Raw genomic sequence first — 14,413 nt, forward strand, 5'->3', positions numbered from 1 at the left:
GACATTTGAATGCAAGTAAAAAAATAAAAATAAACTGCTTCTTAGCGTCAATGGCAACGGATTACATATAAAATTACATTAAAAAAAAACGAATATCTACCCAACGAACGAATATCCGAATAGTCGAATATTCGGGTCCAGCCCTACCGGACACCTAATGGTGAAAAGTAGGCGAATGAGCTGGTCATCTGCTATCGGCTGATCTTTGGTGCCAGGTGATGTCACCACCTGTTGTACTCTATAGACGGTGACTTCACCTGACTTCACCAAAGACCAGCCAATAGCAGACGGCCAGATTACATTAGCAAACCCGAGTCAGCCCACCTTGACCTCCAGCTCTTCGTACAGAGCGTAGTTGATCCACAGGTAGATGTATCGTCTCCAGTGCCTCTTCTCCTGCAGGGGGGGCATGTTGGCGATGGCTCTCTCGTACACTTCTCTCACCGTGTCGGCGTCGGCGTCGCTCTCCACCAGGCGGAGGTAATCGAACCACGCGTCGTAGTTGTGTGGGTTCGCCTGGCCAAGAAGAAAAAAGGAAATAATTACGTTAAGAGAGGTCAGTGACAACCAGCACAGGAGCTAACTTTTTCATCCACAGCCCACAGCCAGACTTTCATACGTTTCATACAATTATTAAATTAATACTTTGGGGTTTTTTTTGGCTGCTGGTCAGACTGAGGATGTGATTTTAAGTTTTGGGTTCTGGTGACTTAAAAAAAAAAAAAAAAATTATCAATCAGTCGCTGTGGGCTGTGGATGAGTCCAAAGTTCACTGTTTCACCAGTCGAATATCACTGTACTGAATGGACAGGGAGCTGGTCATTTCCAAATCTACATGTTTGTTAAGGAAAACCTGCGGCCTGTTATTATCAAATAATAATCATTTATGAATCAAATGTTGTTATCATGTCAGTAATAACTGAGTACAGTGAGTGTATTTTCCATTTCAAATTCCATACTGTTTCTTGGTCTTAATTTCTTGATTTTGGCTGGGGTATCATATCATTTCTGTTAGGAAAAGGATAAGGATAAGGATGTTTTATTGTCATTCCTGAATGAAAGGGAATGAAATGAGGTACTCAGGTCCCGGTTCAGGTAATAGCAATAATAAAATCAAGAAGAAAGCACACAATAAAAACACCATTATAAAAATAAGTAAATAAATGTATAAATATAAAGTGAGCAAAGTGTGAGGATAGGAATAAGACTGTAAAAATCTGAAAAATAAACAAGGTGCCAAGTGGGCCCAAACTGCAAACTGCAACATGCCCTGATATGAAACAATAGTAATAATAGCAGCAAATTGTTCAGTGAGTTAATAATAATAGTTAATAATAGCAGGGCAATAAGCTTGTACCACTCAACAGATGAAGAATATTCTTCACAACAACAAACAGCATAAGATACTGTATGTATATCGGGGCTGAACAACAGGTGTTTCTTTCATCTTCGTCTAAATTAAAAAACTTTTCACGACCTGAATGTGACCAAATTCATTTTCCGTACTTTTCCAGACCGCCTTAGGAACACTGCATAACACTGACTGAATTCTTCAAGGTTTAAGGGACTAGACTAAAGTACCTTGACTTCCTCCTCGTACTGGAAGCGTCTCTTGCTGACGATGACGTCCTCGATCCCCCTCCTGTCTCCAAACTTCTTCTCGAACACGGTGTAGTTCTTGAAGAGCTCCTGGGCCTGCTGCTTAGGGATCCTGTCCAGAGCGTACTTATAGATGACTCTGACACGTTCAAACTGGGAGCAAAGGTCAGTGAAAATGATGGTCAGTGAACAAGATATGGTTTGCCGGTGAAAAGAAGAAATGATGCTTTTAAAACTAAAATTCATCCTACAAACACACTTCCTGTTACTTCCACAATCTATGACAGTTTTATCAGTATTTCAAGAAACCAGAGGACAAAAGCTCTAATCTAATCAAAGACAAAAACTGGAAACTGTTCCTCTGACAATTAACTTATGACTGATTTAAAATGCACATACTTTTATATCTGAATGATGCTCGTTTTCACTGTATTTTTAACAGTTATGAGTCAAAAATGTAACTTCCCTGTAAAATCCAGGATTTGTGTCTTGATTTGTCTCGAATGTCTTTTTTCAGATTTGGAAGTTCGTTGTTCACATTCACCACTCTAAACTGAGCTGTCACAGAAACGTGTTCATTCTGTTATAGGGGGGATTTTTCCTGTAATAAGCTGCACAAACCTCTTTCTGCGTCTCCTCAAACCGAGCGAAGGCCACAAAGAGGTTTTCATCCACATATTCCTCGCCGAAGAACTCCACCGCCCGCTCAAACACCTTCCTGCCGTGGGCGATGTAGCCGTGTTTCTCCTCAAAGCGAGCGTACTTGATCCAGTTCTTCACCTCGGGGTGAACAATCACGAGTTCAGAGGAGTTAAGGAGTTTTAAACGACAAATGAATAACAAAAACACAAAACACAAACTTCATATCCTCTTAATATTCACACCAAATTAGGGCTGAACGATTTTGAAAAAATATCTAATTGCGATTATTTTGACTGATATTGCAATTGCGATATGATTTGCGATATTAGAGGGAATGATAATTTTTACATCATTATTCTCATTTCCATTGAAAAACATATTAAAATGATTATGGTGTGATTTTTACTGGGATCTGTACCAAACAAAGATGTTTTCTTAAGTCTGTAGAATATGATGTGTAGGCCAGGACATCTCTGCAGCACCACAATATTTACTTTAAAATGCTATTTTGACACATTTCACCTTTAACAAATATTGCACCTCCTGCGATTTGAAAATTGCAGTAGGCCATATTGCGACTTCGATAAAATTTCGATTAATTGTTCAGCCCTACACCAAATCATCTATTGATACGTTTGTTGTGGTGTTAGTGCAGCAAAATGTGCCGAGCAGAAGAAACAGCTACATCAGATCCTGTGGAGGTAAATGTTGCTTTCAGTGGGTGAGTCATTTATTTCTAGCCAACGCTGTTTTCTCTCAACACCATCAGAAGGATATAGCGCTCATATATACTGCGGGCTTTGTCCACTTCCTTGTAGCGCAGCTCGAAGTTGATGTAGGAGTGCCAGGCTTGCTCCTCCGGCTCCCACTCCATCCAGCGCTCAAACACCTGCCTGCAGCCGGCCACGTTCCCCAGCATCTCCTCCATGTAGCTGTACTTGTACCTGTCACAGAGAAACACTTTGATGTAGATCACTGGTATTCTCTGGGCCAAAAAAGACATTGGGACGGTCATGTGAAACCAATTCTTTTTCTTTATGCTTATGTGAAACTAGGGCTGGGTGATATGGTTGAAATCAATATCACAATAACCATAATGATATTTTTCGGTATTGATATATATCACAATATGGCTCACATATGCAAAAAATCACATGTTAAATAATCAAATTAATGTTCATACCATTAAACCGAAGGGTAATGTTAGGTGTGATGTCAAATAGGGCTGAACGATTTCGAAAAAATATCTAATTGCGATTATTTTGACTGATATTGCAATTGCGATATGATTTGCGATATTAGAGGGAATGATCATTTTTACATCATTATTCTTGTTTTCATTGAAAAACGTATTAAAATGATTATGGTGTGATTTTTGCGGGGATCTGTACCAAACAAAGATGTTTTCTTAAGTCTGTAGAATATGATGTGTAGGCCAGGACATCTCTGCAGCACCACAATATTTACTTTAAAATGCTATTTTGACACATTTCACCTTTAACAAATATCGCGCCTCCTGCCATTTGAAAATTGCAGTAGGCCATATTGCGATTTCGATAAAATTTTGATTAATTGTGCAGCCCTAATGTCACAAAGCTGACATTTTCCAATAATGTTCCTTAAAATGTTTCACACCTCATTTTGTCAGAGTTTTTAAATAAAATTAGCTTGTTATCATCAGTTTAGACAGCAACATTGTGCGTCATGATTTCATCACCATATGATTCCGGCACTGCTCTATGTGAAACACATTCGTTTTATTTATGCTCATAGAATTTTAATTTCTGATATGACTGTGTGTCTTCCCCACCGTCACCGTCACTGTGGGAAACACTACAGTATAATCTCTCAGGTAACAAAACGTCAGTCGTACCAGAACTGGTTGACCCGGGGGAGGATGGTGATGGCTCGGTCCCAGATGTTGCGGGAGTGGTTCACCTGCCGGTTCTTCATCTCCATCTCGGCGTACTTCAGCCACAGGGTGATGTTGCGGTGATCTACGTCCAGCGCTCGCTCGTAAATAGAGCGAGATCTGGGACGAGAGAAGGCAAATGTTGAGGGAAAACCGCATGGCAGAGCAAAGAGTCGGACTGTTCAGGATTCAGGTGCTGAGAGAGAACTGGTGCTCAGTCAGCTTTCCCTGGATAAATTAAGGTTACAGTTAGTTGAATTTCTGACAATAAAAAGTTTTGATCCGACAGCAGCAACATATCATTGTTATAATGAGTTAATAATACCTCTGGACCTCCTTCAGGCTTTCCTCCCATTGTGCGTACTTAATCCAGTTACTGATGACAGTGCGATTCTTTCTTATGTTGTCCTCAAACCCCTGCGAGCAAAGACAGCAAACAGTTTGACAAAGTGGGATAAAATTTCATCAAATGGGGTTAGATTTTTAACAAATTAAAAAGTTGTCTCCTAGTCTGCTGAAGACTGAGCTTTTGTTCCTGTTAAATAAGAGTTTGACTCACATTTGACTCAAGCCATACACACATGTGGATGTGAATATACTGTCTGAATGTCTGTAAGATTGTTCACAGAATATATGATATCACAGCTGAGCCTGTCATCCACTTTTGGGATATTAGGTATCAGTTAAGAGGGAACTCTTTAAAATTATTTCCACTAAGGTGTTTCTCTGAAAAGAGAAAAAACTTCTTCACACTTCGTGCTGTAAGAGCATGGACTGAGCTTCCAGAGGATGTAGTGCAGGCACAGTTAATTCTTTTAAAAATAGATTGAATAAATTCTGGTCAACAAAGGATATTTTGTATAATTATAAAGCTGATTTGTGATTATTTGTGATTATCTGTGAAATTATTGTGATTTTAAAAAAAAACTATATTGTGGTATTTTTTTGTTGTATGGTTGTTTCTTCTGAGTTGTAGAGTCTGGTGTGGAGGATTTATATCCTGTACCAGAAAACTTTCAATAAATTTCAATAAGTAAGTGGGATGAACATGTGAGGCTTATAACGCAAATATAATCACACTGTGTCTTATAGCTTTCCATACAAACTCTTGAGAACTATAACAAGTTAAAACAGGTTCCTTTAAGGTTTTTGCAGCCAGTGTGCAAGTACACACAGCTAATACATGAAAATGAATTATATGTTGGTGTTGGGTGAGTACTGATGTGAGAAAGACTCTAGAAAACCTATTTTACAAAGTCAAGGCAGCAAGGGGAACTCAACTGTCAGGTTTGGGAGAGATTGCACACACTTGGCGCAGTAATGTCACACAAGTGCGTCTGAAACTTCACTAACTGTGTGGACTTACCTTCCTCTTCTTCAGCTTGTAATCATTCAGCTCTTCTTCATCGGTGATCTTCTGTTTCGGTGGCGGCGGCAGCAGCTCGAGCTCTCTCTCCTTGGCTTCCCTCAGCAGCTGCTCGGCGGTGATCTGGACCTCTGCCGGAGCTTTGTTTTTCACCTGGAACAGCACAGAGAGTCAATAAACCAGTGATTCTCAACCTTTTTCATATCCAGGACCCCTAATTTAGTCCACATTAGAGCCACGGACCCCCATTTGATGAGATTTTGTCTCTCGGACCCAAATCTGAGAATATATTTATTGTCAGATATGATTTTGTCCAGAATTCCATGACTATCTGTGTTGTAGGTAGAGAGAAAACAGAGAAACTATGATCAAAATAGTCATTCTTCTACATTCTCTAACTGTGTTCACTTCTTATAAATGAAATAATGGTGAAGTTTAACAATTCATCAATTTCCTGGGGACCCCCTGGAACCCCCTCAGGGACCCCTGGTAGTCCCCGGACCCCACGTTGAGAACCACTGCATTAAACTGTTGCTCCCACCGTGAACACTGTGTTCTGGCGTTCAGCACTGCACTGACTGTGATTAAGTAATGTTCTTAACTTTCATTGCAAAGCTATCCCTGCCAATGCTAAGGTGCTTGTTGGCTAACTTTGATGTTTATGTTAGCAGGTGCTAACTGCAAAGTTAGACCCCTCGAGGCAGTTATTTCCAGTCTTTAGTTTTAATCCTCATTTGCGTTTACAGACAGAGAATATTTGAACGGAAGAACTTCAGCGCCGTTTGTTAGCATTAGCTTAGCCGCAGTTAGCTCATGGCCATACTGTCTTTGGTTTTCTTACCTTCGCCACCTTCGGTATCCTCTGTTTACCTGCCGCTGTGGACGCCATTTTGCTGGCAGGATAAGAACAACTAACAGTACTTGCGGGACTTAATTAAAACAAATAACAAAAACAAACCGTTGACGGTAAAAGTTTTAATCACAACCACAACGGAGTGCGAGCCACCATGACAGTACCCAGAATGCTTTGCAAATGACCCTTCACCCCTGACGTATCCGGCGTTCTGTTACTATGGTTACTCACATCACTCGAGGCCAGTAAACTACGTTTGTGTCATTACTGTGGCGAGCTAACCAAATATTTACCATTTAAACACGACAGACGCTGCACTTTTATAAGCAGCAACATTTGATATGGGTTGTAAACTTTCTTCACATTGATAGAAAGCGAGTTTACACGCCTAAAGTTAAAGACAGGTGAGTAGAGGTAGCTGCTGAAAGGTAATCTGCCCAGACTGAAATTTGTCTGGTCAAGAAATTGTTGCCGCTGCTGTTGCTGTTGCTGTTGTTGTTGTTGTCGTCGTCGTTGTTGTTGTTGTTGTTGTTAGCGCTTTCATATCTGACTTGATACTCTGCCCCTCCATTAAAAGCAGTCCAAGGCAAGATGAGGACCGTAACGTCAGCCTGTGGTAAAGTGGAAGCTGTGACCGTGAGAAGAAGTGAATCAGCTGATGCTCAGCAGATCGACAGGCTGGTCAGTCCCTCGGCTGTTTCAGTGTTTGGGAGGATCAATGTAATTCATGTTCTGTAAGTATTGACAGAAAAACGGTTTTTCCTTTTCATAAACTAGATATAGAGTAGATAGCCCAATGATAACACTCCTCCCACTACTACTAGCAACTACTATTACTATAACTACTGGTGCTATAATACTACTACTACTACTAGTACTACTGCTCCTGCTACTACTAGCTACTACCAGTACTACTACTACTCAGCGGTGGAAGAAGTACTCAGATCTTGTACTTCAGTAAAAGTAACAATACCACAGTGTAGAAATACTCTGTTACAAGTAAAAGTCCTGCATTCAAATTTGTACTTAAGTAAAAGTACAAAAGTATTAGCATCAAAATATACTTAAAGTACCAAAAGTTATGCAGAATGGCCCATTTCAGAATAATGTATATTATATTATTGGATTATAATTACTGATGCATTAATGTGTTCATCACTTTAATGTTGCAGCTGGTAAAGGTGAAGCTGATTTTAATGACTTTATTTACTGCTGGGTAGTTTGTAAATTTCCCCCTGGGGATCAATAAAGTTTTATCTTAATCTGTAATAACACATCATAATTTATTTGTTGATTATATTTTGCATTATTAATCTGAATATGCAAAGTAACTAGTAACGTTAGTTATCAAATAAATGTAGTGGAGTAAAAAGTACAATATTTGCCTCTGAATTGTAGTGGAGTAGAAGTATAAAGTAGCAGAAAATGGAAATACTCAAGTAAAATACAAGTACTTGAGTAAATGTACTTAGTTACTTTCCACCACTGCTACTACTGCTACTACTACTAGTACTAGCTACTGCTGCCACTACTATTGCTGCTACTACTAATAATGAAAAGAATGATAATGATAATGATAATTGTGGTAATCATCATCCTCATAATCGTAATAACTATATTTTCCATCACCTCTCTGTACAAAGTTACTAAGTGCTGAACTGAGTATGTGTTGTCTGTCATGACCTGATTCTCTGGTTCTTGTCTGGTTCTTCTCTGGTTCTTCTCTGGTTCCTCTCTGGTTCCTCTCTGGTTCTTCTCTGGTTCTTCTCTGGTTCTTCTCTGGTTCTTGTCTCCTCTCTGCTCCTCTGCTGGTCCAGAGAGAAAGCCAACCTGGCGGTGACTCTGGCCACGGAGCAGAACCACATCCTGGCCCACGCCGCCTTCTTCGATTTCCCCATCGGAGACTTGGTGGATCAGACCCGCTGGGAGCCTTTTCTGCAGAAACACTTCAGCGCTGAAAAATACACAGTGTGTATCACTCATTACTCAGGACGATCCTGCAAAGACCTATCAGCTGTTGTGTTGTTGTCTTATAGTAAATACTGTTGATGGAAACCAGATCAGAGGTCATTTCAGCTTCAAATCAATCAATTGATCATGTAAACAAGGGCTGCAGTTAGAGAGGGCGATATAACAATATAATATCGATATTGTGATATCAGACTAGAGATCCTCTGGGATTTTGGTAATTGTGATATTGCTTAAATGTTGTCTTCTCCTGCTCTTAAAGGCTGTGTTACAATTATCTTTTACAGTTCTGCAGTTTTCTGAACTTATTTGGCTGTTCTAGTGTTCTAGAGAGAAATGAACAATGAATGCCTCCACCACATTTTCTCCCTGCTGCAGCCTCTGAACACACTGTTCCTCCACCTGTTCGTGGCACAGCCGAGCTTCGCCACAGACAGCGTGAAGGAGATAGTGAGGTACGGAAACAGACACGGGGATATCGTGCTTATTAAGAGCTGAATATGACACCGTGCACTTTGACAGGGTTTACAGTATTCTCATGACATGCACTGATCTGAAATATTTACTTTTTTAATCTCTGTTGTCTATTCAAATTCAATTCCACTGTCATTCCTTCATGTTGAATCCAAAGAATGAAATACACTGCATATACTGAACTGTATATGTCAAGATATTTAATGTGCTGTGTGGTGTGGGGGTTGTCACGGGGCATTGGACTGTAATAAGATGAAATGTTAAATATAAAGCACTAATATACACACAAAAGGACGATCCCACAGTGCAAGTTACTGTAAAATATAATCTAACCAATGTATAATGAACCTGTCTTTATGCATCTTTATATAGAGCTGTCTTCAATGCGATCACAGAGCTGGAGCACATCTGCCTGCTCAGCCCAAACATCAGCGTCTTAGGTGAAAAGAAATCACTTTGATCTCACTGTTCAGTTCATCGTTTATTTTATTTGAAACGTATTCAGCCTTGTGTCCGCTGTGTTTCCAGAGCCGGCGCTGAAGGAGGTTTTTGAGCCGATGGAGCGCCTGGGCGACCGCGGCCCACAATGCTTAGCGTCGGTCTGCCACAGACACAAGTACTGTCCGAGGCTGCATGTCCGCCCAGCCAGGTCCGCACAGCTGCACGCTTCATATGACTAGAGGGAATGGAAACTGTACAGTGCAGCCCAAAACTTCTCTGCCACTTCTCTAGCATCAATGATATTTCTCAGGACCAGGGCTGGAAAGAGCAGCAAAATATTCTGCTGAAGTAGAAGTGATGGAGTCATTAATATGTTCCCAGGGTCCTATGTTCCCCAGCTCTATATAGCACATAATGGGAACCTGAAAAAGATGTTCCCCAGCTCTATATAGTTAGTTAGGGTTAGGGTTTAGGTTTAGGGTTAGGGTTAGGGTTAGGGTTAAACATAGGGCCTTGGTAACATAGGACCCTGGGAGAACACATATGTAGAAATGGGGAACGTAGGACCCTGGGAACATAGATACGCTCCCGAAGTGATGCTACTTTGCTGAAATATGACTTAAATAGGCTAGAGGTAAAGTTACTGGTGTAAAATCTACTTAAGTAAAAGTAAAAAGCAGCTAATTTAAAATGTACTCAGGGTAAAAGTTACTTCTTTCATCTGTTAAAAAAAAACACAAAATGCCTATCTCCATCATGTTTCTTTTGTCACTAGTGAACTAGCTAGACAACAACTAGGCTAACGCAAACCAGTAATACTGTAGCTGGATGGATGGCTTTTTAGCTAATGTTAATGAAGCTATTATCACGGCTAAATTTGAGCATTTAATGTTAGTTAGCTGTTTCCTCCACATGCTTTAGCAAGTTTGATGCAGATACATTTTACAAATGACCAGTTTCTGTTTCTGTGCTCATGGAGACACAATTTGTACTCTGACTGATGCAATTTAAAATGTACTCAGGTGAAATACTTCAGCCATAACATATTTAAGTAAAAGTAAAATTAAAAAATACAAAAACTACGAGTGCACAAAGAAGCTTTTACATCTACTGTCAGGGCAATGTTGACCCTTGACCTCCTTACTGTTGGTTGCTTGTAATTTTAGCAATCTAGGAATTGAATTTTATTGTACTGTAGGGCTCGACGATATGGTTGAAATCAATATCACGATAATCATAAGGATTTTTTTTTATATCGATATGACGATATGGCTCACTTAAGCGAAATCACGTTAAATAATCAAATTAATGTTCATCATATTGAACCGAACGGTAATGTTTGGTGTGATGTCAAACTAAACTGAACTTTTCACATAATATTCCTACCATACTTCATTTTGTCTGAGTTTATAAATAAAATGAGCTTGTTCTCATCAGTTCAGACAGCAGAATTGTGCGTCTCGATATCCCAAAATCACCATATCATCACAATATAATCCCACTGAAAGACGATAAATGATAATATTGAATTATCGTCCAGCCCTATTCTAGTGTTGCACTCATTATGAGTCACTCTGGGTGAGAGCATCATCCATATGCCTGAACTATAATATATGCGTTTTCGTGTTTGATATCCTCTTGTTTCCTGGGTGATTCATGTTTGTACGTCCACACTGTGTGTTACAGGGTTGAGGATCATGATGACCTCACACACGTACTTGCGGAGCAGACAAACGAGCTGACACACACAGATCAACCTTACTACCTGGCAGAGCTCATCAAGGCACAAAATGAGGAAAACCATGTAGCTGTTTGTGAGGTTTGTTACCAGTTTGATCTCAACATTCATATTCATACTGCATCAACAGTCTGGGGATACCTAGGTTTTGAAAATGTTTAATAAATCAGCATGTTTTCTTTGTTGGTTTGCAATAACTTGACCCCATTAAAGACAAACTAGGTTTCATTTCAGAAAAAAATTGTACATGCAAATATTTGTGAGGATAACACCAAAACTATTAAACTATTCGTTCATCAACAAAAACGGGACTCTGCCGTTTTTTTTCTCTGTCATGAAAAACCTTCTGTTCACACCAAAGAGACACTTTGATGAACATGAAGCTGAGTGTGGAAGAAATAGAACCAAAGTATTAGGAAATAGATATTTTATGTTAAAAAAAAAAGCATTGCAGACATTTTTCCCGTATAGTAGTAGTACTTTGAAAATGTAGAAAAGGCAAGGTGTCCCCAGACTCTTGACAGGCGGTGTCCATGTATTGTTTTTCATTTCAGGCGCATTTCTTGTTGTGCTCAACATTTTTTTATTTTCAACAGTAACAAAATGATACAATACAAAATGATATAATACAAAGACCTAAAATTAAGACAAAACATACCGAAAACCACAACACAAGAGCAAACACAACCACATAAACAACAACAAAAAAAAAAAAACAGCAGTAGTCACAACCCGGTGAGTTTACTAAAAGTGGTTTGTACTTATTCTGTTATATTTGTTACCCCCATACTTATCACTCTTGACCATTCTTCTTTCAGGTATGTTGCTATTGGGGACCAGTCCCTTACAAACTCCTCTAGAGTTCCTCTTAACACATGTGATAGTCTCTCCAATGGCTAAATGGACATACATTTTTCATACCACGCTAAAATATCAGGGGGCTCTTCGTCCAGCCATTTTTGTAATATTATGAGGCGTGCAGCATATAAAGTAATTCTAAGAAGATACCTGTACCTGCGTTCATAATTCAAGTCTAATCCCAGTGCAAAGTGATGTGGATTCAGAGGTACTGTATATCTATCCCAAATATTTTCTTAATCTCGTTTTGGAGTGATAGCCAAAAAATTTCAATTTCAGGGCACGGCCACATAAGATGACTATATGTACCACAGCTATTTTTACATTTCACACATAATGGAGAGCACATAGGATCATATTTACATCGAATAGCTGGGGTTACATGTAGTCTGTGAATAATCTTATTTGGGTCTCATAGGATTCTCAGGCGCATTTCTGATCTTATTCAATTAGTTTAGAAGAGTCCACAGCAATTATTAAATCAAGATGCCCCGTTTTTCCCCGTCCCTCTGAAGCCGGCTCTGATGTGAGTCAAACCATTTGTTCCCAGTCATTTCTGATCCACTGTTAGGCAATTTAAAAATTTAATAGCAGCACTGCAGATGCTTTCGCCTGATTGTCAGAAATCCCGCGGTGGAGCGTTTCCCTCGGGAGCGGAGGGACGACAGACCCCCCCCACCCCACCCCCGCCCACCCCGCCCCCCCGAGTGGAGCTGACATGTGCTCATGGCAGCATATGGCAGATGAGAGCTGATACTTGGCCAAGACATGCTCTCACTGAACATATTGTGTCCAGACATCTGTAGCATTTTGGGGTTTTTGTCTGAATATGTTCAGCACTCAGAGAACAGACAGAGCAACATTGCCCCAGAGGGTTGCACTGTTTACTCCACCCTCGCTCCAAAGAACTTCATAAATTATTTGTGTAACTGCAGAATATGTCATTCAGAATAAACAGTTTTTCATTATTTCCATGTCCTAAATAATTAATGATAGTGTGTCTATTTCTGCTTAAGAGTCAAGCTTGAACTCTGTCCAAACCCAAAACCAGCATAAGGATTCATAGCTTTGTGTGAGCCTAGGAAATTGTTATTTTCCAATGATAAATTAATAAAAACAATATTTATGGACAATATGTAACCTGAACCAAACCCAAACCTGAGCAAATAAGTAAGAAATAGTCCTAAAGGTCAAAGTGGTAATCTTCAAGATCCATCTTTGTCCCTCAGCCTCACTGTGGTGTTTCTGCACTGCACCCCCCACATATCACCTGTCAATCAAACAGTGTGGGCGGAGCTTGGATTTTCTGTTGATGCAGTTTGAGTTTCTCTCTTCTTTGTCTGTTCAGTCATGGTGGCTATCGCTGCTCATGCTAACTACCCAGTTCTCCTTCTTCTGTTGATTCCAAACAAACTGGAAACGTAAAACATAAATATCAAGGTTTATTACTTTATTATAGTAGTGTAAAAAACATTTACCTGCCCATTTATCACACTGATGTTGTTTAAAACTTTCAGAAACACTGTACTGAGCGTGTACTGAGTCAGTGTGACCTTGTGTGTGTGTGTGTGTGTGTGTGTGTGTGTGTGTGTGTGTGTGTGTGTGTGTGTGTGTGTGTGTGTTTTCTCCACAGAGTGGTGGAGTTGCTGTCGGCTTCATCAGCGTCAGCGCCGATGTTGATCTGAAGCTGCTGAACGACTGCTTTGAGCTCGGCATGTTTGACGGTTTGTATAAGACCGGACCGGGACCTGCTGCCCAGCCTGAGGAGGAGGAGGAGGAGGAAGAGGAGGAGGAGGAGGAGGAGCAGGAGGAGAAGCAGGAGGAGGAGGAAGAGCAGGAGGAGGAGGAGAAGCAGGAGGAGAAGCAGGAGGAGGAGGAAGAGCAGGAGGAGGAGGAGAAGCAGGAGGAGAAGCAGGAGGAGGAGGAGGAGGAGGAGCAGGAAGAGCAGGAGGAGGAACCCAGGCAAACACAAAGCTCCGGCCCACAGGATGAAGCTGAACAGGTCTGACCACACACATCACGATCTGCACCGGTACTGACAGGATGAGTTCAGATAAGATGAAACGTAACGTCACAAAGAAACAGCATCTTGATGGCGTCTTGCTTCTGTACTTCAACGTATTTCCGGTTGAAACAAGATGTTGCGATGGGGCATAATCTTCACTGCTTCACAAAATTTTCGATTCTACAAAGTAGGGTTGAACAATTAATCGAAATTTTATCGAAATCGCAATATGGCCTACTGCAATTTTCAAATCACATGTGGCGCAATATTTGTTAAAGGTGAAATGTGTCAAAATAGCATTTTAAAGTAAATATTGTGGTGCTGCAGAGATGTCCTGGCCTACACATCATATTCTACAGACTTAAGAAAACATCTTTGTTTAGTACAGATCCCCGCAAAAATCACACCATAATCATTTTAATACGTTTTTCAATGAAAATGAGAATAATGATGTAAAAATGATCATTCCCTCTAATATCGCAAATCATATCGCAATTGCAATATCAGTCAAAATCGTTCAGCCCTACTACAAAGTGAATAAATTCAGCCACCGGGAC

The 14,413-nt window shown here is 40.2% G+C and overlaps 2 protein-coding genes across 2 annotated transcripts in view; one reads left to right on the forward strand and one right to left on the reverse strand.

Moving 5' to 3' along the window:
* Positions 1-324: 324 nt before the first annotated feature.
* Positions 325-6,525, reverse strand: crnkl1 (crooked neck pre-mRNA splicing factor 1; the record flags this gene model as incomplete). Its single annotated transcript, XM_071544586.1, has 8 exons — positions 6,361-6,525; positions 5,520-5,672; positions 4,479-4,570; positions 4,115-4,273; positions 3,019-3,185; positions 2,221-2,399; positions 1,582-1,752; positions 325-516 (listed from the first exon to the last, which is right to left on the reverse strand). Coding segments are annotated over exons 1-8 (1,161 nt in total), but the record flags the coding sequence as incomplete, so codon positions are not given.
* A 438-nt stretch (positions 6,526-6,963) lies between these two features.
* The window catches only part of cfap61 (cilia and flagella associated protein 61), a 47,318-nt gene continuing 39,868 nt past the window's right edge, over positions 6,964-14,413 (forward strand). Inside the window, exons 1-7 of the mRNA XM_071544589.1 lie at positions 6,964-7,106; positions 8,190-8,340; positions 8,719-8,795; positions 9,187-9,254; positions 9,343-9,463; positions 10,942-11,074; positions 13,485-13,666. Coding sequence (XP_071400690.1) covers positions 6,964-7,106; positions 8,190-8,340; positions 8,719-8,795; positions 9,187-9,254; positions 9,343-9,463; positions 10,942-11,074; positions 13,485-13,666 — 875 coding nt within the window. The remainder of the gene's footprint in view (positions 7,107-8,189; positions 8,341-8,718; positions 8,796-9,186; positions 9,255-9,342; positions 9,464-10,941; positions 11,075-13,484; positions 13,667-14,413) is intronic.

This window comes from Centroberyx affinis, unplaced genomic scaffold (assembly GCF_046629955.1).
Source record: "Centroberyx affinis isolate AG114_WGS23_722 - 3 ecotype Tasmania unplaced genomic scaffold, CSIRO-AGI_Caff_v1 ptg004610l_1, whole genome shotgun sequence".
NCBI lineage: Eukaryota > Metazoa > Chordata > Actinopteri > Beryciformes > Berycidae > Centroberyx > Centroberyx affinis.